The sequence below is a fragment of the Chanos chanos genome, chromosome 15 (assembly GCF_902362185.1).
Source record: "Chanos chanos chromosome 15, fChaCha1.1, whole genome shotgun sequence".
Taxonomy (NCBI): Eukaryota; Metazoa; Chordata; class Actinopteri; order Gonorynchiformes; family Chanidae; genus Chanos; species Chanos chanos.
The window spans coordinates 11,227,795-11,254,423 of record NC_044509.1 but is presented as its reverse complement, the minus strand read 5'-3'; the positions used below and the strand labels follow the sequence as shown (position 1 = coordinate 11,254,423).

Sequence of the window (26,629 nt, the reverse complement as noted above, 5' to 3'; positions counted from 1 at the left end):
CCTCTAAAAATCGGCCCAGGATTATGAGGGCTCTCTGAATTCCTTGCTCTAACACAGGACCCTTGAAACGATAGCATCTCATTTTTAGCGAACTGTTCAGTGGTTTCGGGAATCTCCTACGCGTTCGCAGTGATGTAGGCCAGTTCAGTGCGCCATGGATGAAATACATAACTTTCCATTCTTGGCAGATTTAACAAGAGGTCTCCTTCAGATAATTTCTTTAACCAGGGTGATTTGTTTTATTATAAAATCTATGAAATTGCCTCTTGAGTTTGGAGTAGGCTGTCTACGCTGCTGTAACAGCTCAAAATAAAAACTGCAAGACCTCACCATGTTTTTTTTTTTTTAAATCGCCAACCGCACACTGAAAAGTCTGGCGATTATGCAAAATCCTTTTAATTCCACCAAACAGCATCACACACGTGTTATGAATGTCAGGTAATGACTGGATGTCCAGAAATTCAACGGCAGATCATTGTCTGCCTCCTCTTGAAACTTGGCTTCCGAACATACGAGAATCACATTTCCTCTTGACAGGAAACTAAAAATGCCAAGTTTCTTCACGAGAGTCTCTTGATTTGAAGAAAAGGAGGTTTTGGAGCATGTAATTTCAGCACCAATACGGTAGCCATCTGTGCATGTTGGCTAGCACTGGGCGCAGCTGTTTAATAGCAGTATCAAATGCAGAGTCAAATGTCAGAAGCGCGACCACCCACTTCAAATAGTATTCATAGCATCGCTGATGGCTTCAATTTTTACTGCCTTTCAGATCAGAAAAAGCAATTTCACTCTGAAAGAATAATATTGCCGCTTCGTATGTGAATATACTTACGCCAGCCCTCCAGCTCCGTTTATTATTTACATAAAGCTGTCTATAGAAAGTAGAACGAAATAAATGATAGCGGGAAATGTGTGATCATTCAGTAAAGTTCTACATGACGAATTATCAGACGCTTTTTGGATTAGTACTGAGGTATACGCTTTTTCACTTTGTTATTCTAAAAATAATTACTGAAACTGGACCTGCATTCGATAGATATTTACGACTGAATTATTTTATACGGTTAGCCGTGTGAACGTCACCCAAACCTTTGTCATTTCAAAGCCAACTGATCACTCAGTGTTCAAAATAAATGAAAAGTGTGCCATCTACTGTTCTTTACAAGTCACTGCATAGGACGTCAGCCTTAACTAAAAGGACAGGACATGAGCGGGAAGAGGAAACATTTTCAAATCCAGAAGGTTAACCAGTGAGTGTTTATTGAATGAATGGCTTCAGGCGATCTTGGAACACTACGTCATAACTGCCAGAATCTTGCGACAGAGCCACAACACAACCACTTAATGAACATGTGAAAGAACAAGCAAAAAACAGCTTCTCGTGGGGTGGTATACTTACATAGTCTATTTTTTCTCTCTTAACACTGATCCTGCAAAAATAAATTTCCTGAAAAGCTTAGTGCTGTTGGGGCAACCTGATTGGTCATCTAAGTGGGTCTAGTGCTAACGTTATTTGGGGTTTTTTTGGGGTTTTTTTTCTTTTTACTGAGTAATCCCGATAACTCCACAGGCCTGCCGCCCCCCTGCGTTTCCAGTCTTCAGACTCTCATCGTTTCCTCCTTTCCCCAAATCATCAGCCTTCTCATGGATCTAGAAAACAGGTCAATAAAAATAAATATGAGAACTGCATGGAGCGAAATGACTGGGAACACGTACTATGAAACAGCTGTCCAGGCTGTCTTTCTTACCACCATGGTTCTGCCGATGATGGACAGAGGCCCTGTGAGTGTCAGTTGTTTGTCCACGATGCTGATTTTGGCAACATTGTCTTCTCCGGCAGTTACATTACCAAGGTCCCCAACATGCCTGTAGGAAAACAGGGTATTACTGTACTACTGTAGTTATGACTGCAGCTAACTCATTTAACTCCAGCTACAGGGCTTATTATGAATGAACACAGTCATGCAATGAATAGGATTTTAATGGAGAGGCAGAACTAGATAAGTCAATACAGACATATACAACCTGCACCATTAAGCGGGAAAAACAAGGACAAAAAAAAAAAAAGGCAGATTGCCTGCTTGTTAGGGATTTTGCAAAAATTTCAATGTCCACATCCTGAGACGCTGATGCAATATCTCCGATATGCATCTTATTTAAATCTATGAGGACTCTTGAATTTGAACAGTGACCTACATTGCAATTATAGTCATATTGCTTATTCATGATGTTGAGCAAAGTCACTGTTTATATAATAAACATTAATACTGCAGATCACAGTGACTCAGCAGAGGTAGAGCCAAAAGGTTAGAGGACACGAAGCCATTGCTTCTCTCAATGTAAGAAGCATCCACCACTGCTGAAGGCCTCCTACACGTTACCACATGCTTCTCCATTAACAGAACTTTTCATACATGAATCTATAGGTCAATGCAAATTATACATGCCTTCAAATTGTTGAAGAATGCATGACCATGGATGCTTTAGTGTTATTTAGTTCTAGTTTAGGCACAAAAGGGCAAGATGTCTTGTAGTTTTGCAATAGTGACGAAAGTTCAAGTGGTTAGTCTGTTTAACAGTATGGATTTAACTTCAATGACCACAGACTGTCACTGTGGCCAGCGGGTTTCAAGAGTCACAGGACTTTCAGTAATTTCATCAACCCAAAGATTTTACTGAAGAATACTGGTCTGTGGTCAGAGAATGCCAACGTGTTTTTGGTCTCTTGAAAAAGTGTCAGGTAAATACTGACAGCTGCATGTCCCTGTATGATTCCACCTGCATTGATGAGTGGGAATTTCTAATTTCAACCCTTGCGTCAAGTTACAAATCTCACTTCAATGTTACTTTCCCACACAGTGACGTTTCACAATGTGTGAAACAGTAACAAAGTGAAATATTATCAAAATGAATCAAGCACCTGAAAACAGATTACACATGGTGCCCCACTGCATGCACATCAGAAGCCAAGCATGAAGTCACGGCAAATTAAGAAACACTTCACTCACTGACTGCTGTTCGGCGGAGGTCACCAAAGTTCGACATCGACATACCTGACTTCATCAGTGGGTCCGCCGTGAGTCTTGTTGTGGGGGTTGAAATGAGGTCCTGCACTGATGCAGCCTGAAAAAACAAAACCAAGGAAGGTGAATGTTATAAACGGTGTAGCAATTATGTCCTGTCCTGGAAGGCCGAAGCCCTGCTGATACTCATAACAATCAATCACTGTGGTCTCTGACTAGCTGAAAAGTTCACACACTTGTTTCCCAGGTGAAAATGTGACTAATTGAACAGGAATGACAAAAAGAAGCAGAACTTTGAAAGGTCTAAGGCAGGGGTGGGCAAATCCAGTCCTGGAGGGCCGGTGTCCTGCTGGTTCTGGTTTTCACCTCTTAGCTACCTGTTGATTTTCACTTTGAAAACAGGTGTGCATGCTCTTCAGCCAATCAGAGACTGTATTTAGTTGGTCGACAAGAAAAACAGCAGGACCATGGCCCTCCAGGACCGGATTTGCCCACCCCTGGTCTAAGGGATTCGATACCCAACTGCACAGTGCCCAAAAGGAAGATCAGTTTAATGCCAATTCTGACATGAGACAAAACTGGACTGCACACTAGTTACCCTACCAGTAGCTTTTATTTAAGCCACAGACAGCTTGAAATGAACACTTTAGTTCATTAATTGGCTGATCCAGCTTTAAGATGCCCTGTAGCATCAAGAGCAGTGCACAGGAGTGTATTTGAGTGGTGCGACAGGATGCTCACCATTAGTATTGTCACCAAAGGCGTGGACATGAAATCCATGTTCACCAGGAGTGAGTCCTTTTATCTCTCCAGTCACCTTCACTGCAGCAGAATCATTCTACAGCACACAGAGAAATATAATACTACATTTCAGAAATGTCTCTCTCAATAATGAATGCAGTGCTGTCTGTACAAACACAGCCTGCTCTCTCAATTTTTACTTCAATCCCTCACCTTAAACAAAACGGATTGATGGTATAGTGTTTTAATTATATCAGTAAGGATACAATACAGCGGTATCTGCCTTGATCCTATTGATGCCCATGCTCTTTAGTCGTTAGAGTTTTTTATGTTGATGAACTAGAGCAACGTAATATTTCTAGCTATAGCAGCGAATTAATATTACCAGGGTCGAACGAAAAGTGCTCCCAAAACATTAGCCGGCCATGTTTGCCAATAGAGGGATTCGATATAGACGCAGAATTGAGAGGTAAAGAGGTTACTCGCAGCGTGACTCAGCAAAACGGCGACTTGACCAGCTTTGAAGCATAAACGTAAAAGCACGATGCTCTGAGATACTTCTGTAGCACGAAATGCTAAAGTCTTAATGTGCAGTTAGCCAGCCACTTGCTTGCGCAAAACCGGTCATGGTATGGGGAAGCCGGTTAAGCTCCTTGTGCAACAAGCTTTACAAATCCTAACTATCGTGCAGTCGGCTCGGCTGACATAAACTTTCATCTATAAATGTGCTTAAGAGCTCTCTGCTTTCTACACAGAGTATCAAAGGTCGGTGTAGCTATCTAAATAGCTGCAAAGGCCAACATTGATATTAGCTACTAGGTTAATGTCTTGACTGCAAATCCAAATAGTTATATCACCAACATTTTAAAACCGAAAATTTTTCGAAATGCATGCACTTCAATGAAAAGTTAACTTAACGTGCACATGCAAGCTAGCGAGCGGCATGAACTTAGACCCTCCTAAATGAACTGTGGGTGTAACTTGCTAGCATGTCACTAGAGTTGAGTGCACTGACGTTACGTATATCATTAACCGTAAGCAAACTTGATTCACAAGATTCGATGAAATTCCACGGGGTGTTGCATTAATCTGTTTTAGACTTCAATTCCATTTGCTTGCTTGTATTAGAAGGCCACAGTTTCCCTGAGTATGTCAAAGTGTACAGCAATCACAAAGTACTCGTGTGATGGTACCGCCTTTGGAAAAAAAGAAATTTTTGACGAAGAATGCATCGATACGTTACCTCCTGCTCAAAATATACGGTCCCAGTCACCTCTCCGGTACCTTTGAGAACACAGACAGCCTTCAACACCATGGTGAATTTTAGATGTGAACAAGTAAAAAAGATTAGACAAAATGCCTGCGACTCAGTACACGATACTGTTTGGTAACACGAGGCGGACGCAACTCAATCAACCAATCAGGACGCAGGTGGAAAGGCTGCAAACGATTGGCTTAGACGTCAGGCGTGTAATGATATCATGATTCAATATTCATAAACTTTAAAAAGCTCGCTGATTTCCACGGACTGGCCGGTTTGTTGGGTACAGGTGTCTAGTATCATGTTGGATCCCTCATCTCTTCTATGGTGGAACGTTTAACTTCATGCTAACCTAATGGTATCCTGCAGTTGCTGAAGGATAGTGTTAGACTTTGCTGTAAACAGCCCATTCAATCTCATTCCAAATTCGCTTTACTGGATTGAGGTCTGGTGAATGCTTAAGCCACCCAAATAACGTGAACTCGGTCTCGTGTTGCTGAAACCAGTCTGAGACTGTGTATGCTTTGTGACATGGTGCATTATCCTGCTGGAAGTGTCTGTGTGAGGGAAGGTTAGCTGTAGCCATGAAGGGATGCACCTAATCAACAAAAGTTGATATGCTTAAGTGTGCAAACATTACTCAAGCGGACATGTCAGGAAAATAATCTATCCGACATTACACAAGTGCCGCTAGCCTATACCACGGACATCAGTCCGGATGGGTCAGTGGACCCACGCTTCCACTGAATCCTAAATCTGACATCGGTTCAATGCAACAGGAGGCAGGACTTCTCAAACCACCTAACAATGTTTTTCCGCTGTTATCAGTCCTCTACTTACTGGAACAACTTCTCCTCTGTGAACACAAGGTATTGTTGTGCTTGGAGAGTCCAAGAGGTCAGCCATTTCAGATACTGGAACCAGTGCACCTGTCACCAAACAATCTCAACACACTCAAGCTCACTCAGGTCACACATTTTGCCCACGCCAACATTCAAGTGAACTGTAAATGGATCCCTTGACACTCATATGCACGCTTTGTATGGGAACCTGCTGCCATGAGGTTCATTGTCTGTAGGAGTGATCCATTTCAATGGTGGTATACCTGGCCAGTGATGTTCTATAGCATCAGGATAAGGTCATAGATAAACTGTCCTGATTCTGATGCTAAAGAACTCATATGATGGTGAGATTTCTTTTTGTTTCTGTTTTGGCAAATCATTGTTTCTACAAAAACAAACCCTTTGTGTCTCTCACAGACATGTACTTTCCTGATCTCGAAACTAACAAACACAAACAACCAGATATTTCAATTGTGTAACTGGAATGGAATTTTCCCATGTAGCGTACGTGTTTATGTTTGTTCATTTCGTGGTTGTGATTGTGTATTGAGGAGTGGACATGGAGAATTCTGTAGGTTCCTGACTCCCAGAGTTACCAGTAAAGACAACAGTCAAACTCAGTTTCATCCCTGAAGGAAAACACAGCAAGGCTAAAAATCCATTGTACAAATTCCACAAAACAATAAGACAAGCCTACACAAGAAAAAGATGTTTGATTCCACATGGGTTGTGAATACTGACAATTGTGAATAAATCAGCAGATTACCTGGTATGAAAATAGTTTATTAAAATCCAATCCCTAATAGCTGAAATATCAGGGGAGATGTTTCTTCAGTTCATTTCTTTCTTTCACGTTTTTTCTTTTTTCTTTTTTTTTTTCTTAAAAAAAAAACATCTCATCGCCTGTGTCGTAAATGTTATAAGTTAAAAAAAAAAGAAAAAAAAAAAAAGAGAGAAAACAATTTACATCAAAAAGGGTCTTTTTTGTTTCTTAGTCAGCATTTCAAACAGCCAAAGGAATATTACCAAAAAAAAGAAAGAAAAAAAAAACACCTTCCTGCAAAATCTACAAATGGTTGGAGTAGTATAAGCTTATTTACAGCACTATTATTTTCTTTGTTTTTTCCAAAATGTTTTTTTTTTTCCTCTGTTTCCTTGTTGATTTGCCTCTCCTCTCTTTCTTCTTCATCATCTTCTTCTTTTTTTTTTTTTTTTGAATAACACTCAAACACCAAAGTGGAACATTGTGATTACCCCAAGTAATATTCCACACTGGCCAAAGACATGTGACTCAAGTCAGTTACAGTAAGCTTCATTTAGTGACTTAAGAAAAGGAGCCTGCGGTCTATGACTCTCCTCCCTGGGGTTGTTCAGCAGGTTTAGCTGCTGCTGCTGTGGGCTCAGAGGTCTGGGTCTCTCCAGTCACTTCAGAGGAAGGCGTTGCAGTTTCTGACTTAGTCTGAGAAGCCTCTTTAGCAGAGTCTGCTGGAGGCTCGGAGCTGCTGGATTCGTGAAATGTCTCAGTTCCGCTCGACTCCTCGCTCCGGTCGCCTCCGAGCCTGTCGTCTCTGTCCCACCGCGTGCTCCTCTCCCGGGTTCCGTGTTCTCTGTCTCTGCTCCCTCTGGAGCGCCGGCTCCTCTCCTCGCCGTCCTGTCCCCGCTCCGGGTCCGGGCTCCTCCTCCAGTCTCTGCGCTCCCTCTCCCAGCCTCCGCGCTGCTCTGCCTCCTCGTGCCAGTTGCCGTAGCGATCTCTCCCCTCTGGCCACTCTCCACCACCTCCTTCGTTAAACGGCTGCCGTCCCCTGTACCAGTCTTGCTCCCTCTCCCTACCGTACCCCGGACGTTCGCCTTGATAAGGTCTTCCCTCTCGGTCGTCCGCACCCTCTGGGCCCCTGGGCCCACCGGGTCGTATGAACGGAGGTCCGGGCGGTGGGGGATAAGGTCCCCTGACAGGGTGGGGTGGAGGCATGCCAAAGCCCCCTGGCGGAGGCTCTCGATGCATCATCTGGGGGGGTCCCCTGGGCATCATCTGAGGGGGCATGGGTGGCATGCCTGGGCGAGGGGGGGGCATGGGGTAGCGCTGCTGCATGTGGGGGGGTGGAATCCCCGGAGGGCGCTGTAGGGGGATGATGCCTGGCCGTGCCCCCAGAAGACCTCCTGGACCACCGGCCTGATTACCTGCGGACGGAGAGAAAGCCTGTTCACCACGGGGCATTCCACCAAACAATATTTTTTGTAAAACTGACAGATAATTTGGCTCAGAAAGTCAAATCTGTCCGTTAGGAGAAGGGCCAAAGAACATTGCTCCTGGACAGTTTTGACTTCTGGTTTGAGTTACATGGCTAACGGAGAAATCAGTGAGTCAAGTAACTTGAACTAATGCGTCTCCTTTCCACTGACAGAGCCAAGACCAACTCAGAGGACACTAAGAGGCACATGACCATGTTACTTATTGACTAATACCCACCTGGAACCGAATTATATCCCTCTGTCCCTTCACTGTTCATCCTGGGACCCATTCCTGATGGATCACCCGCCATGTCCTCTACTGAACTGCCCACTGTGATAAGAAAAGTCACTCTGAGTTATCAGCCCAATATTCTCAAACCTCAACAGAATATCTGTATCCTCAGCACCACTGTTACAAATAATTAGCAATGTTGACAAGTTAAAAGAATACGTTACAATAACAATATATACTGCCTGGCCAAATAGAAAAAGTCGACGTTTGGATTTGGAGCCTCTGGAGGCAGTGTTATGATCTGGGGTTGCTTCAGTTGGTCAGGTCTAGGCTCAGCAACGTTATGTGGCAATAAAATGTCAGCTGAGTACCTGAATGTACTGAATGACCAGGTTATCCCATCAATGGATTTTTCTCTTCCATGATGGCATGGGCATATTCCAGGATGACAATGCCATGATTCATTGGGCTCAAATTGTGGAAAAAGTGGTTAAGGGAGCATGAGGAATCATTTTCACACATGAATTGGCCACCACAGAGTCCTGACTTTAACCCTACTGAAAGTCTTTGGTGGAGAAGACTTTACGGAGTGATTCGACTCTCCCGTAGCCAACAAGATCTTTACCGAAAATGAATGCAACTCTGGACAGAAATAATTGTTTTGATGTTGCATAAGGTTGTTGAAACAATGCCACTGTGAATGCATGCCATAATCTAGGCTAAAGGCAGTCCAACAAAATATTAGAGTGTGCGACTTTTTTTTTGGCCAGGCAGTGTATAATAGTCATTCAAGTCAGAGTATATGTATACATGAAAAATGACACATGAAAGTCAGTATATATATACATATATATACACATTGAATACACATTTGAAAGTCAGAATATATATTATATATACACATTCTTAACTAAAATGTTGGCTAATGTGCACTGTCCCAAAGTAAATGAACGAATAAATAAACTAAAACCAAGACGTCTCTCCTGTATTTACCTGGGGGGGGCATACTGACGCCTGCAGTGGGAGGGGGGGGTCCGGTGGAGCCCAGGGGCGGCATAGGACCCGGGGGGAGAAAGCCTAAAACATACAGAGTGAGAGAGTAAATGAGTATGGTGTCCGTGGAATGACCGGCTTTCCATATATAACATTCCCATCCTTAACAATGAAAACTTATGGGCAAGAGCCTCTGTCGTTTAATAGACTTTAACAGCACAGCGACTTACACACCATTAGGTTTACCATACTTCCCACAAACTATGTTCCCATCTTAACATTCATGTATATGGTCATTTTGGGCATTTCTGTCTATGTCTGTTGTAAATAAGTTATCAATGCATCTGTTCACGGGACTGTACCTGGGGGCATCTGCATGGGGTTGAACCCAGGCCGAATGAACGGAGGAGGAGGGACGCCCGGGGGGAAAGATGGAGGGGGCATACCCATGGGTCCAGGGAACCCTGGTGGCGGAAGAGACCCGGCAGCTCCCATTGGCTGCATGGGAGGAACCTGGATAATACATTGGGGGGGGGGGGGGGGGGGGGGGCAGAAATATGTCAGTGAAAAGCGCTGGAAATATTTTTTTTAAGGGTTATCTTTTCTGTCAGATAGCATGGAAAAATTACATGATGTGTGACCGCAGAGACAAATTATTCCCTGGAAAAACATGTTTGTGTCTTTATCTACGAGGAATTTTTTTTTTTCCTTCTTTGGCTCTGGTGGAAGAAAAACAAGGAAGGCGTTCATTTAGCTGTCAGACATGATAACGGTAGCATGACCGTGATGCTCCAATCACAGGCAAGCAAATCCATTTCAAACCAACCAGAATCAATTTCCCCCAGACTCCCTCTGGTATTCTGTCCGACTCCAGGGAAATCAGAGCAGTGCAACTTTATGCGTAAAAACAACAAACAAACAAAATAAATCATGTTTTTTTAAGCAGGCAGAAAGACTTGGGAAGAAAAAATGAAAGAGAAAAATGTCACCAGTTATCACTTCAGCATGTCCTACATTTGTTACAGTTGTCTGTTTACGTCCACACTGAAGCACCATGACAACGGAGCAGACAGTTGTCAAACCCCTTATGTGTCACCTGACTGACGAAGCTTACAATATTACATAATGCTGGCTTTCATACGCGTAACAAATCGTTTTTCACAATCATAAAATGTTCCATGAGAAATGACACGGCACCATGCGAACATGCCGAAGTTACCAGAGGGCACAAAGGCTGATCGGTCACATGACTTCAAAAACATTACTGTCACTATACATCGGCCAAAATCACGGACAGTTAAACAGTTTGAATCATCTCTGTTGAAATTACAACAGGTCATCTTATCTCACTGATACATGCAGAGAGGAGCCATGGTTTTGCGTTATGTTTCAAGTCTTAAACCAAACTAAAGGTACTGATATGAGGTGCAAGAATACAGTTATTCTGACTGAGTGTTTGGTAGCTTTAACATGACAGGCAATCAGTCATGATGGCACCTTTATAAAAGCCATACCTTCATAAGACATCTCAACAGCTATTTGACTACTGAAATACACTCGCATATTACGTGTGTTCAAAATACGCATCGCTTATTTATTTATTTACTTTTGAATGAGACACTTTCACAGTGTTGTTTTGTGTGTCCAGCAGCAAATTCCGAGAAACAATTTTATTGTGTTTATTTTCCCCCGGTTTGAATTCATATCAAAACGCTGTTGAACTCAGAGCAAAACCGTTAGCGTTGCTAAACTGTAATAATATAGTAATAATAATAATAATAATACTGTAACCGTGTACGGAAACCGAGTGCAGAAGTTCTGCTCGTTTTCATGTTTTATTACCAACTTGTTTCTGATTGGCTGAGGAGTGTAAACACCCGTTACAAAAGCATCTCACCCCTGCACCGTAATATGAAGATAAAAATGGATTTAACAGAGACGACATCTCTACTTCACAGGGAGGAATTTATTTTCACTGAATTCTTTAAAACATTCTCTTTTCTTCGTTTTGATGGATTTTTTTTATTCAGTGCACAATAGTCAATATACAAGTATATACATACCATTATCCACTCACTCTGCTGTGTAACCTACATTAAAACTGTCAAACTCCTCCTTCACATATCAACCTTTTTTTGTACATGAAATGTCACCCAACATTTCTAATAAACCTTTATTATAACCACAGTAATGAACCACATGCAGAGCTGCTTCCAGTATGAGGTAATAACCGGTGGTTAGACGGTGATGGTGAAAGGCAATCCCATTTATAATTTATCTCCTTATGACATCAGTGCTGAATTGTAACTGTAGCCTAATTTTTTCCCTCACTGCAAATTAGGAACAGAGACAGGACAAACATGCCTCAATTAGAAGAGCAGAGCAGAGCAGAGCAGAGCAGAGCAGAGAAGAGAAGAGAAGAGAAGAGAAGAGAAGAGAAGAGAAGAGAAGAGAAGAGGAGAGGAGAGGAGAGCAGAGAAGAGCAGAAGAAGAAGAAGAAGAAGAAGAAGAAGAAGAAGAGGAAGAGAAGTAATTACTAGTGTGGCCAGATTCAAAAAGAAAACAGTAGAAGGTTTGGAGTGTTTTGTTCAGGAGGAGATGAATGGAGTTGTGGAAGAAACCTCATGGTGATCCAGTGGGGCAGGTTCATTAGGCCACTGCTGTAAGACCAGGGTTTTATTACCTGCATGGGGACGGTGCCCGGACTGTCCTCTGTCTGCCCGCCTTCGGCCTTCCCGTTCTGGGACAGCTCCTCCGCCCTCTCCATCTCAGCACCAGCACCTCTCCATTCTGTGGATTTTATTTCAGTAAAACCATTAAAAAAAAACAGACCGTTATCTATCCTGTGGATTATGTTTCAGTAAAGCAATTTAGAATGAAACAGACTGACAGTTAATTAAACTACTTTTTATATCCATGACTCAAACGTGACATCTGACTGACAGGTTCGGAGAGACGCTGTCAAACCAGTATGTTCTGCGTTTTCCCCTGAAGAACAGATCAGCGGGTGACTGGGCCTGGTGGGTCGGTTACCTGGCGACAGCGTGTCCGTGTCCAGCATGCCTCCTTCCCGGAAGCCGTCAAGCTCGTCGGGCTTGACTTTGGACCATGGGATGTAAGTGACGCCCAGTTCCACATCCCAGTACTGTTTGTACTCCGACTTAATGCCTTTGTTCAGGGCCCAGGCAATCTGCACAGACACAGTCCAGCACATTAGCTCTGCAGCTAACCTCAACATGACACGCTGTATGTCATTACACAACACGCTCTATTCTGATACCTTCCGTCTGACACAGATGACTATAGTAACAAATCAACAACAGATTCATAACAAAGCACAGTAATAAAAATTAGCATAAGCAATTATTCAGTTCAGAGTATCTGAGCTGTACATATATCTATATATCCTTACATCAAGGCCTATTCACTAGTTCTAAAAGCTCTCCTGAGACTTTAGAAAAGGTGATGAATCTGTAAGACAATGAATCAGTGGACGCAACACAAGTTGGTATTGAGCTGTATGTAAACAGGAAGTGTGACAGTGTGAGTGGCTGAATACCTTTATGGCTTTCTGGTTGACTTTGTAGGAGCCTTTGCTAAGTTTCTGTAAGGCCCTGAAGGCATCCTGTCTATGAACCATCACAATGTAAGCACACCCTCGAGGTGGAATCATCTAAGGACACAGAGAGAACAGCGTTAATAAAGGAGCTTAACGCTCGGACAAACGTAAATATGGTCTTTTACCTTTCCTTTCTGCTTGCAATACGGAACGATTCCATTTAGAAAGTTTTAGACATTTATTTGACTTATTCAACGTCAGAAATGTCACCGGGTTTCAGGCGGGCGGGCGCTTTTTAGCTTCAGTGTGTCTAGACACTTACGTTTATGGACTCGATCTGGCCAAACTCCTCTAACAGACAGGCAACATCCTGCTGCTGCGTCCTCTTGTCCAGCTGCCCCACCCACAGAGTCGTACTACACACTGACACATTAAACCAGAGGGACACGGAAGAGGAAGAGATAGAGAGACAATGAGATCACATTGATCGTACTGTTCTAAGCAGGTAGAGATCCTGTTTTAAGGGTTGCAGGTGGAACTGCCTGGCTGTATTTAGTTCATTGTTATTTGCATAGCACTTCAGGACCACAAAGCAGCTTCACAGAGTACCAGGCCTAAAGTGGGGGTGGCAAGGAAAAACTCTTTTGAAATGAATCCAAGACTCAAGAGGGGGATCCCATCCTCCTCTGTCTGATCATGAGTATGGAGTATTTTAAGAGTGCAGGGCTTAGTTCATTTAATTAGGGAGAGTAAGGGCACGGCAAAATCCGGAAGAAATACGACACATCTTTGAGCGATGACAACGGGGCTCACCGCTCAGCGTCTCGCTCTTGATTGGGGGTAGCCCTTTCTGACGACGTTCCCTCTCCCTCTCTCTCTCCCTCCTCTCCTGAGACCGCGAGCGAGGTGAGTATCGCCGCCTTTCTCTGGACCTTGAGCGTGAACGGCGGTACCGGGGCCGTCTGGACCGGGAGTTGGAGCGGGATCTTCTCCTTTTGGGGGATCTACTGGGGGGGGGGGGGGGGGAGAGGTCAAATATGATGACGTCTTTTTCAAAGAGTCACACAGAAAACACAACGGGAAGAGAAGCAGCATAACAAACGGAATGTTGTGCATTCAAATTTCACACCTGACGATGATCCTAAGCAGGGTAAATAAACTAAAGGATGCTTTAAAGGCATAAAACCTTTTTTTTTTTTCTTCTGAGAGTGTGAAAGATTTTGGCAGGAACAGAAAAATCAAGAAAAACATGGGAAAGACTTTCAGGTTCACTCTTTCTGTACTATCAATGACCTAAAAAACAAGAGTCCAACCACAGTCATTCTCCACACAGGGAGAGAGAGAGAGAGAAACGAAAGTAACTTTCCAAATAAGAGCGTCAGGTAAATGAATAAAGGGAAATGAAAACTGAAAAGACAAGAACTTTCACACACCTTGAGCCTGATCGAGACCTGGACCTCCTACCATCAGGACGATGCCGGCCCTCCTTCATCGACGGAGAGATTTCCTACGCAACAGTGAAAGAGCGTATCAGAGAAGAAAGCTTTGGGCTGTTCTCATTGGTTAAAGAAAAAAAAAAGATTTTATTACACAGGGAATTATCCACTGTCCTAATTTCCGACAGCCTCATTAAGAAAGTCATTTGAAGTTTAAATTAGTTTCATCACGTGGAGAAAAAAAAATTCGATTGCGAAACCCCTCACTGGGTACATCCCAAACAAAGCCTTCCTTGACTATTATGAAAAGGAAACCGGAGGCAAGCTAACTGGGAAATGTATTGAAATACTGAGCGTACCTGATTATGCTGGGCCATGTGGTGAGAGAAGGCATCGTTTTGGGGAGGGTAACCCCCGGGGAACCCTGGGGGAACGGCGGCACCCTGCTGGGGTTGGGTGATGAGTGGCTGCCCCATCGGTGGCATCACCCCTGGGTACGACTGAGGGGGCATGAGGCCAAAGCCCTGGAGCTGTCCATTTGGGGGCAGAAGAATCTAGAGCGCCATGAAACACAGTCTGAGTAATCTGAGTGGGTTTTGTTATTTAGGTTGGTATTAAATCCCAAATGGGACTCATCGAAGACCTGCAACCACACGTCACCACTATGATTACAGAGAAACCCAGTGACGGAATTGGGAAATACGATCGACAGTACAATGATTTGGTCCTAATACAGGGACAGAGCTGTACTAGAATAAGGATTTCACTTTATGGCGGCATGAATTAGGCGTGAAAATTAAAATATTTATTCTTTCAACAGATACAGAGGGGGAAATACGTAGTCAACGCATCAACAGTTTTTTAATTGAACATATTTCCATTGCAGCTATTCACATGAGATTTAGACCAGACATTTGGTATTAACTCAATAAAACTATGCAGAAATTGTAACACTCCAGTCCATAAAAAAAGTTACGTGCAATAAAGGGGAATGACACAGGAAAGATGTATTGAACACGCTAACTGAAATTTGTGTAATACTTGGTGGAGAGGCCTTTGTTTCCAATGACTTTCAATGGCTTCAAGACGCTTCCTGTACAGAAAAAAAATGATCTCTCACAGTGATCAGGTGGGATTTTGGCCCATTTGTCAACACAGACAGTCTTTAAATCTCGAAGATTCTGGGGGGGGGGGGCACTGGTGAATCCTGATCTTAAGTCCCTTACACAAATTTTCTGTTGGATTTAAGTCGGCGATTGACTACCCAGTCAAACACCTTTATTTCCTTCCTCTTGAACCAATTGAGAGTCTCCTTTGCAGTATGATTTGGATCACTGTCCTGTTGGAGGATCCACCCACGTCTCACCCTCATTATTCTGGTGGATGGCAACAGATTCTCCTCAAGAATTTCCCCAGTACATGGCTCTATTTATCCTCCTTTCGATAATCTGGATTCCACCAGCGCCACGTGAAGAGAAACATCCCCATACCATGATACTTCCACCTCCAAACTTCACTGTAGGCGTGGTATTTTTAGGATCACAGGCAGAGCCATTTCTCCTCGAAACATGGTAGGTCGTATTGTTGCACAAAAAGCTCTCGTTCGATCAGACTACATTCTTCCAGTAATCTACAGGTTTCTCCAAATGTTCCGTAGCAAACTTCAAACGATGCTTCAACGTGCCTTTTCTTCAGGAATGGAGTCTTCCGGCGTGATCACGAACGGAGACTGTGGCGGTGGAATGCGTTACCTGTTGTTTTCTTTGTGACAAGTGTACCCAGGTCTTTCTGCAGCTCTGCTCGATAGGTCCTAGGCTCTTGGGCTATTCTTCTGACTAACTTTCTGACATGGCCAGTTGATGGTCAAGTAATGCCCCTTCCACTTGTGGATAATGGCCCCAATGGTGCTTATAGGAACATTTAGGAGTTGAGAAATCTATCTGTAACCAGTGCCATTACTATGCTGCTCAACAGTCTTGTTGTGAAGGTTGTGGGAGAGCTCTTTGCCTCTACCCATCATGAGATGTTTCTTGCAGTAAAGTTTGGCGACAAATGATTTGTTTACTTGCATTCAAAGGTGGGAAACCCTTTTTCAAAGAGTGGAAGTACTTACTGACAAACATGCACTTACCCAGTTGTTAGTGGCATCAGCTGGTTTAGTGCTTTTTCTTACTGCGGTCAATACTTCTTTCCTGTGTCATTCCACTTTATTGCACATAACTTTTTTATGGATTGGAATGTTACAATTTCTTTAGCATTGTAGTTTTTTTCAGTTAATGCCAATGCCTGGTTTAAATTTCATTAGAAAAGCTGCAATGGAAATATGTTGAATTAAAGAACTGCTGATGTGTTGAAAACTTATTTCCCCCACTATATATTGTAGCACACTACAATTTGTCCTTACCATCCCCAATGCAAATTATTCCACAATATGAATTCTTCCTTTTATCAGCCAGGCCCAGAGATAAGTTCATAATAAAACAATATATATACCAAAACAGTGCTATCACAAAATTTTGACACTGGAGCACAACGACAACAGAGGTAATAGGAAGAAGTGGCCTACCTGTTGGTTGGGATCTTGAACCATGCCCATGTGTTGCTGAAAGTGCTCCATTTGATTGGCTGGCTGAGGGAAGCCAGAGGGAGGTGGCTGATGCTGTTGCTGGACTCCGTCAGGGTACCCACTGTGGACAGACACAACAGCCAATCAAAACCAGCCCAATAACATCAGAGATGACAGCCAATCAAAACCAGCCCAATAACATCAGAGACGACAGCCAATCAGAACAAGCACAAAAACATCAGAGATGACAGGACCTGTCCCCCAAACAGATATCAAAATAGTATTTCAGAAAGATCACACGGTGTTGCAAACTCATACTTAAAATACCATGTCCAGCATTTTACAAATTAGGATTCAGAATGATTCCAACAGGAGGTGGGACACAAAAAACAAGAGTCTCTTTTACTGTGGGTCTATTATCAATTCAGCTGACAGGATGTAAACCTAGTTTTGAGTGGTCAGCTTTGCAGCAATACACTCGCTGACCGTAAAATGTAAATAACAAAAATCATGAACGAACACTGATCTACTGAAATCACGTGTGTCAACTACAACTCCCAAAACGTGTTCGTATGTAAAATTTCCATTAATGAGAAAAAAAAAATGTACACATTTCAGGCAGACAGGTTTACTTCCTGCGATGATTCAGAACGGTTGAGACAAAATGAACCCCATCTGCACGAACACGGGTCGTGACTTACAAAGCAGGCTGTACTGACGACGCCTCCTCTTTTTTGATCTCCTCTCCGCTCTCAGGCTCGTCGTCATAGTCAAAGCGATCCAGAAGCGTCTGAGGAGTTGAAAGAAACATGACGACAGACCTTTAACACAAATCTCTTCAATTACACCCTGTTTCATCAGCACCTTTTTAGGTCACTCAGACTCCACAGGGATGCAGCATTGGGGTAAGGACGTGAGACTCCAACCAGAGAGGCGCTGCGACCACGGGTACCAATATCTAGTCCTGGAGGGCCCAGGTCCTCCAGGTTTTTGCCTTAGCCTCCTAATTAGAGGCTGAATTTTACCTAGGAAACAGGTTGGAGCTCCCCAGCCAATCAGAGACCAAAGAGGTTGGTTGATATGAAAACCACGCAGGGTTCTGGAACTGCGGGACTGGATCCGGCTGAGCCTGGTTTAGGAGGTCTCACCTTATCAAAGGCAGCTTTCTTCTCCACAGACTGGGCAGGAGCAGGGGGTCTCTGGGCCACAGCAGCAGGGGCAGGCGTGGCCACAGGCTGGGCTGGAAGGTGAAGGTGGGCCATCATGGTGTTGTCAATGGCAGGGGAGTGAGGTTTGCCTGGCTGCTGGAACGTCTGGAGCATCTGCTGGAGCTGAAGAGTAAAGGGGGGGGGGGGGGGACAGAACACACAAACAGTTCTTTCAAACCACCAGTACCACTAGTTATTAACTGCATTACCCAGTAAGTGGGGAGTTCCTGATAAGGCAAGAAATGAAGAGTGACTGTTAACCGTAGAGGAATAACAATACATCTATATACACTTAACCATTCCATACTTACTGTTTGATATATATTGTGAACTAGGCAATTTTCTCCTTAACAGGGGTCAATGGAAGGTATATCAATATACACTAGCTGTGAAATAATTTCCATGAGAACAATCACTTTTCACCAAACACTGATATGCAATACTGAGCAATATTTCTGATACCTAAGGGCCCTAAAAACAAGCGTATGCTTGTTCTGTAACAAACAGCCATGTGCAAACCACACAATAGTTCAACATTTTCCCTCAAAGGGGAGGCAATTGATGGTAGTCAGCCGAAGAAATTTGCATTTGGCAAATAACATTTATGATATATGATTGACTCTTCATTTATAAACAGCTTATAAACGACCGCTATTATAAAGTGACACCTCACCCCCGTTTCGACTGTACCGAAAACCTACTGAGTAACACCCGAAGTGAACTGTACATGTATATGCAGTTGTTGTGGGCGGTGCCGGCACAGACAGGACGTGACCAATCAGCTCTCACCTGTTGGCCCTGAGAGGACTGGAAAAGCTGGGCGACCGCGGCAAAGGCGTCGGAGTTCTGGATCTGAGGTACGGCTGCCGCGATGGAGTTGGCCGACACTACCGCGTGGGGCTCCTCCGCCTTCACGGGAGAGGGTGGAGACGCTGTGAAAGCAAGAGAGAGTCACCGACGTTATTTAATCGTGCGGTCAGAGTGGCGACGTGTTCAAAAAACAGATCGATCCAGAGAAACAGCGACGCTGCGGTGACGACGTTCACCTCCGTCAGGGCCGTTTTTCACGTCTGCGCCCCCCGCCGAGCTGCTTGTCCCAGCGGCCATGTCCAGGAGAGGCTGAATGATCTCGATTTTGAAAACGCCATTCTTCTGCCACAGGTTTAACACGCGCACTATCTTACTCTGTCCGGAAAAGCAACGGAAAAGACTTACTACAGACCAGAATTACACCTACGCGTGCTACTTTTCAGACGTAATCTGAAAGGAGATATAAGCAGACACACAATACACACATACACTTACAGGTATACGTATATGTGCGTGCATTTGAGCATGTAAGTGTGTGTGCATGTGTATGAGCTACTTTCAAGTCATAGTTGTATCTTTACCTTTGTATCATTATCTGTAGTATATTTTTTGAGTGTAGCCTTACTTCTGCATTTATCTGTGTGCATGTGTGTCTGTGTGTAATTCTGTACACTGCATACATGCAACGATTCAATGTAACATTAATCAGAACAGTATGAGACAGGGGACTTACTCTGTCCTCTGTAGGACATAAGCAAAGGTTTTCAAAAGTGCCGGTGATGTTTTTGGTGAACCTGGGCCCAAACACGTCCTTGTCTGCACCAAACTGATGCCGTGACTGCCTGACAATGGAATCCACCACATATAGTCCAGGAACTTTATATTCTGGCTTGCACTGAGAGGGAGAGAAATAGTGTTGAACATTACACATTTTTACCAAGTGGCGAGTTAACGGTTACATGCGCACATGTAATTTAATTCTCCACAGAAAATGCCATAAACATTTTCAATATTTACCTTCTTGATGAATTTTTCTACTATCTGGACAACATGCTTGTACAACTGAAAAAGAAAGCAAAAGCGTTGTTTATTTTGCTTCGGAGCCAAAACGCGGACCACATGTTTTCATGTTACTCATGACACATCCGCCCCCCCAGCCCATCTGTCCCACTGAGGCTGAAACAACACATTCGCCAAGAATGTGTGCAGTTTTATAGCTCTCCTCCTTAAGGGATAAATGTTTTTACCTTAATAGCTTTTATGGCTGATTTGGTGATGGAGATCATCTTTGCCCTGGAGATGGGCGGCTTTGTGTCCATCAGGGAGAACAACTGCAATTCAAACATAATGTTAAAATGAACAAGTGATACAATTCTGATGCGGTTCACCAAAGTGTACTCACAACGTGACCACAACACACTGTCTTTAGAGACTGTTTTTTTTTTCAAATGAGACGTGACAGTAGTGTAATAAATTAGTCATTTCAATGAGGTTTGTAAATGTGGAGACCAGTCAGCACACACTCCTTTAGATAAAATGCTTCAGTACAACACTGTTTGTTTCAGTACCTCAAACGGTCAATAGGTTTAAAAGAGGCGAAAGGCTGATCAAGGTATCTGCTTGTGGTAATAACCACTGCATTATATAAGTCAACACTGAGGAGAGAAAACAGAGGGATATGCACACAAGCTATACCATGTATTGTAGTGAAGTCAGGACCACAAGATAGTTATACTTTCAAACAGTTTTGTGTCCTAAAAACCGGGTAAGACGTGGTACAAACACAACAAGGTTCGGCTTTCTAGCATTTAGTGCAAAAACAACGCCTACTTCTGTATCTGGCTACTGACACCCTCTTTGTGTTGATCAGCTACCACCGCATCGCTTCATCAAACTATCAGTCAAAGTTCATTCTTAGGCTAAAAGAGTGACCCGCCCTCTGGGGCAAAAGTTCAGAAGCAACAGGAGGACAGGGCCATCGGGTATTTAAAAATAAACTCGCTCTTACGTAGTCACTACATGAGGGTTTTTTTAACACTATCAATTAACAGTTACACTCTTGAACCTCTAAATTACCTCAGTACCTCCAAATGTTTGACCGTTTCGAATATTGTCTATGAATTTGAAAAATGAATAAGCTCTAATTAGAAACATTGCCTTGCTTGTCAGCCGTGTAGCTCGGATACCCCACACGCGACTACCCACACATCATGCGTGTTGATGATCAATCGTAAAAATACCATCATTATTCCTCCTCCTCAAAATAACACGCTGATCAATGACCCTCTGGCTTCTGGAAGCTTGAATCATTCTTCAAACCACACATCCACAAATATGTTTACGGTGGCAAGTGTAAACACTCGCAGCTACCATTCTATTCAAACAACTAAGCTGAATGCACCAAACTTTGATTCAAAGTAAACAAGGTTTACATGATAAATTGCTAATAACAGCAGCATTAGCCACCAAGCTAACTTAGTTTCCATACGATAGTCCATATCACCATTAAGTGATAGTTACTATGCAACCCCGCTGCAATTCCTATAAATTGCTACAGCAAGAAAATGTTAAAAATAGAATCAAGGAGAGGGCTATTAGTAATACGGACGAATACTGGCTAAACATAGTTAATGGTCACTTCACTGCATCAGGCTAGCTGACATTTGGCTATGCTGCAACTGCTCCCAGGTCTGCCAACTACCAAGCTAACCAGCCAAACTGGACCTGCTTTCACAACATATCGGGCAAAACATTGCTACGTTAGCTGTCTGCACGTGTACATTTTTGGCCATGCATAGTATACGCATAAGACGAATCCATATGGGATCGTAACATGCTATTCTTGCGCAGTATACACAGCTAGGCCTTCAAATCACTCTTGTACGTCCTCGTAGCTAGCTTACAGCATCTTTCCACAGCTAACTTTCCTTGCTAACTAAGTGTAGCTTGATTCTAGCTAAACTGCATTCATAACGCGATCTGTCAACCATCTGCAATCTGTCAAAGTGCTTAAGATCAACTAACCTCGTGGTTAAAAGCGTTGACAGCATCCATCGTGACCGGGCTCTGCTAATTTCCTTTACTTGTCAAACACCCAAATAAATTTAATATTGTCCCCACCAGGCCAGCCAAACATGTCCGCCCCTGGTAGCCCTCGTCGCAGACGGTCGGCGGTATTGGAATTGCGTGAATTGAGAAATAGTAAAGATTTTCAAAGATGGCCACCGAAAATCACACTTCAAAACAAAAGTCAAAGACGAATAGCGTCATCTGTGGTCTCTCCTCGGTCATCAATCCATGCCATTACTGTATGATCCAAAACACCTCTCAGCTCGAGACCGTATTATTAATCGTAATATTCAAACATGTCGATAAATAAAAAGTTGTGAAACATACTTGGCGAACTGTAGAATGATGGTGAAATAAAAGTAAACTCAAGAAAATTTCTTTCAGGGATGAAATTGTGGGTGAAAATCTCAGCCTGGGCCAAATGAGACTGAGTCCCAACGCCACACGACACCTGTTCTGAGACCAAACAACAGGAGTCTAACAATGAGTCAGATGCAGTGTAAGTTTATTGTATAGTTCAAAAGGCATACAACAAACTGAGTCAGGTCCCGGGGAGTGACTGACTCCATCTCACAAAGCACCGGCCTTTATACACGTTTTCTTAAAAAAGATACACATTCCTTAGTCTCTTTGTATGTAGGGCACCTCGGCCAGCCTGTCTTCACAGACTCCTCTTATCATCATTATTTTCTAGCACCTTTTACTCCTAGCATAAGTTGTCACCAATAGTTACTGCCCTGCTAAGACGTACCATGAGACCTTGAACATTTCGCCATCTGCCTGCGTTGTTAATGACAACAACACTCTGGCAGGGGCTCCTTCCTTATCTCACAGGCAGTCCTTAAGAGCCTCACTGACCTCTTCTTGTTGAACACAGAGAACGTGATATTTCTTGTAATACAAAAGATTGTATAGTTATAACTTTTAATATAAATGATTACATTGATTCACCCCTATAATAATGAATACATTGTGGTTACATTGTTTATCATGGTTACTATGGTTAGCTTAAAGGAGAGTAATAATTTTCCAACAAAATACATTAATCTTATCGTCGGACAATGAACTTCAGAAAGAGTCTTTCCGTTAAAAGGGGGAAAAACAATTATAATAGTCTATTCACTTACAGGGATTTGCTTACGGTCTCTTTTGATTTGTATTTGTAGGCAAAGCAGTTATGTTTATTGTTAGTTTATACATCACAGACTGAAAGTAAACTTAAAAAAAAAGCCAAAGCTTTTTCGTCCATTGTACAAAAAATAAAATGAATGGATTCGACATTTATGTTGAAATATCATTACAGTCGTCCAACATTTGGAGATGATTAACAAAGACAGTAAAGTATATGCATTTTTCTTGTTGTTATGTACTGTAATGTACCATTTCATGTGATACGTATGAATATTTATCAGTGGTTATGTATTTCAGTCAAGTACCAGCTTCTCTGTATAAGCAAATGTAAAAATCAGTTAATCTGATGAATTCATCAAAATCTCAGAAGTCAAAAATTCTCAGACAATTCCATTGAGTCATTAGATTCTTCAATTCTTCCCAGTGGGGGTGGGGCATGGGGTGGTGGTGGGAGGGGGGTTAGTATTAGGCCTGATGCGCTGCTCTCTGTTCCTGCTTCGCCTGCTTTTTTTGTGGGCAGGGAAAGTAGTGGACAAGCTCCGGTTCTCACTGGCCAGAGCCACCATCCTGTCCATTACAGAGCAGCCAGTCAAGAGCCTCAGGAAGGTCTTTTATTGCAGCCTCAAAGATGCCGCTTCCACCCAGAAAACCAGCAAAGAGCTCAAGGCTTAGCTAACCAAAGTGGACAAAACAGGCCTGCCGAAGAGGTTCAGGGCCTGGATTTATCAGCATTCCGCTTGCGAAGATGGCTAGGTCTGCCCCGCAGTCTGAGCAGTGCTGCTCTGTATGGCACCAGTATCATCTTGAAGCACCTGATCAGTGGCCTTGCTGAGGAGTTCATGGTGTCATGGACACGGGAAGCTCTTCAGTACAGAGAATCCAAGGATCTAAAAGTGGCATTTGCCGGCATCCAGGTTCGAACAGGCAGGAAATGGAGCACAGACAAATCTCTGGAGGTGGTCGAGTCGCGGCTGAGGCAGACGGTACTGGTGGGGTCTGTAACAACAGTGTATGCAGGATGTACAAGCCAGCAGGATGATGATGGGGATGGGACAGCAAGGAGCATGGACTAGATGGGAAAGTGTACTGCAACGAAAGATCACCTGGTCTAACTTCTGGCAAGCAAACTTCAGTTGCATCAGGTTCTTGGTCCAAGCTGTCTACGATGTCCTACTAAGCCCAGCAAACCTTCATGTCTGGGGCAAAAGTGAGACACCTGCCTGCCCTCGTTGCTCTGGAGGAGGATCCTTGGAATGCCCACTTATCAGTTGCTCAAAACCCCTTGGAGATGGGTGCTATCGCTGGTGCCATGATCAAGTACTTAATGCAGTCGATGAGAGTGTAGCCAAAGCCATCAACACCAGCGTTGGCCTCAACAAGCTTAAGACTATCACATTCCTTAGAGCCGGTGAGAAGCCGAACAACCCAGAGTAAAGTCTGGTCTCCTCATTACTGCCACTGACTGGCAACTGGAAGTGGACCTGGGCAAGCAGCTTGTTGTGTTTACAGACATAACTGAGACAGACTCTAATACTTCGGAATGTCATAGGTACCACGCTCCCTCACCAGTCGGTGGCTCTGTAAGATAGTGAATAAAAAAGCTGCAAGAACGTAGAGCGAGTGAGTGAGGTATGCTATGTGATGTACGTGACCGAAAGTTGTTGTTGGAAATGCAGTAAAGTACTCAATGGTTCATTTGTCTCCTGTGACTCAATACCAACATAACAAATTGGCGACAAGGATGAGCGTTTCAGTACCGAGTTCAGCGCCCTTCCTTCCTCATGCTGGTGAGCCATTGATACCGTTTGTTACGTGGCGGAAGATTTTTAGAATTACATGCTAGTAATACATGCTACAGGAGACGCATGGCGCAAATGCAAGGAAACATGCAGTTTTACAACATTGTCTGGCAATGCATGACAAGCACCTGCAAGCTGTCCTCCAGCATCTTAGGGACGCTGGCCTTCAGATCTACTTTTACAAAAGCTCTTTTGGTCAAACATGCAACACATTATTGGGGCATGTCATTTCTAAGGAGGGTCTGCACCAGAGCCCGGATCATCTTACCGCCATCGCTGAAGCTCCAGTGCCAAAAGACATGGCAGCACTACGCTCCTTCCTGGGCTTAACTTCCTGGTTTAGCAAGTTTCTGCCAAATTATGCTACACTGGTAGAGCCATTGTGACTGCGGCTCAGAACAAACCCTCAGGTTGAACTACAGTGGAGCGATGCAGCAGACAAAAGCTTCACTAAACTTAAAACAATGCTTCTGAAAAGCCCTGCACTTGCCATCTATGACCCCAAGCGACCTACCTTCATCACTTCAGATGCCTCAGACTACGGGTTGGGACCAGTCCTGACGCAGCTGCACTCAGACCACGCTGAACGCATTGTTGCCTTTGCTTCACATACCCTGTTAGCTGCCGAGAGGAAGTACTCCATGATGGAAAAAGAAGCCCTAATTTGTGTATGGGCAGTGGAAAGATGGCGAACATATGTTGGGGGGGGGGGCACAGATTCACACTCTGAACTGACCACCAAGCTCTCACCACTCTCCTCAACACCAAAGGCATGAACAGAGTTGGTATGAGGATTGCAAGGTGGTCAGCTAGGCTGATGTGTTTTCAATACGATGTGCAGTACTGCCCAGGTAGTGCATGATGCACTTATTGTAAGTCGCTTTGTTTAAAAGCGTCTGCTAAATGCCAAATTGTAAATTGTAAACTGTCAGAATGTTATGGCAGACTGCCTCTCATATGTTCCCCTCATCAACTCCAGCACTGCTGTGGATTCTGAGCAAGACCTGTTCACAGAGATAGCTGAGATCTCTCCTCTCCTTACAGCACTGCCACTTGCAGATTTCAAAGCTGAATGTGAGGCCTGTCCTGAACTTGCACGACTGCGGCAGGTCATTCGTTCAGGATGGCCTAAGGGGAAAAAGTTTCTTCCAAGTGATGTACAGCCATATTTCTTAGCGTGACATGAACTGGCTGTTGAGTCGCTACTGATCTTCCGAGGAACATGCCTGGTGGTTCCAAAATCTCTTCAGGAGAGGAGAGTACACCTGGGACATGAAGGCCACCAGGGTGTAGTCCGCATAAAACAACGTTTCAGAGAGCTTTACTGGTGGCCAGACATTGATGACCTAGTCCCCAAAGTTCTGTCATCGTGCGCAATCTGTCAGTCATGTGACAAGACAGCCACAACTCCTCCTGCCCCATTGCAGCCTGTTGAGTTTCCAGGGGGCCCTTTTCAGCACTTGGCTGTTGATATTGCTGGTCCATTTGAACATGCAGCCTATGACTGCAGATTTGCCATCACCCTCGTTGATTATTTCAGCTATTGGCCGGAAGTAGCCTTTACTTCAACTCGTGACGTTCCTGGCTTCCATTTTTGCACGTGAAGGAAATTCCTGTGCCATTACAACAGATAATGGGCCACAGTTCACTTCTGCCTTCACAGAGTTCCTGAGAGAAAGGGGCATCAACCATATCAGAACGAGTGTCTACCACCCTCAAGTTAACGGATG

The 26,629-nt window shown here is 43.7% G+C and overlaps 2 protein-coding genes across 2 annotated transcripts; both read right to left on the bottom strand.

Annotated features, from left to right (window-relative positions):
* Positions 1-1,238: 1,238 nt before the first annotated feature.
* Positions 1,239-5,160, bottom strand: sod1 (superoxide dismutase 1, soluble). The gene is made up of 5 exons (XM_030792521.1): positions 5,008-5,160; positions 3,765-3,861; positions 3,054-3,123; positions 1,749-1,866; positions 1,239-1,650 (listed from the first exon to the last, which is right to left on the bottom strand). Exons 1-5 carry the CDS (start codon positions 5,077-5,079, stop codon positions 1,543-1,545), a joined length of 465 nt encoding a protein of 154 aa, XP_030648381.1. The 5' UTR covers positions 5,080-5,160; the 3' UTR covers positions 1,239-1,542.
* Positions 5,161-6,847: 1,687 nt separating this feature from the next.
* On the bottom strand, positions 6,848-22,017 carry scaf4a (SR-related CTD-associated factor 4a). Its single transcript, XM_030792839.1, has 20 exons — positions 21,925-22,017; positions 20,148-20,231; positions 19,918-19,962; positions 19,634-19,795; positions 19,137-19,275; positions 18,880-19,022; positions 18,031-18,213; positions 17,584-17,672; positions 16,883-17,003; positions 14,676-14,870; positions 14,314-14,387; positions 13,694-13,884; positions 13,203-13,303; positions 12,881-12,994; positions 12,355-12,511; positions 12,005-12,111; positions 9,684-9,834; positions 9,322-9,405; positions 8,342-8,427; positions 6,848-8,064 (listed from the first exon to the last, which is right to left on the bottom strand). Exons 1-20 carry the CDS (start codon positions 21,952-21,954, stop codon positions 7,213-7,215), a joined length of 3,108 nt encoding a protein of 1,035 aa, XP_030648699.1. The 5' UTR covers positions 21,955-22,017; the 3' UTR covers positions 6,848-7,212.
* Positions 22,018-26,629: the final 4,612 nt, after the last annotated feature.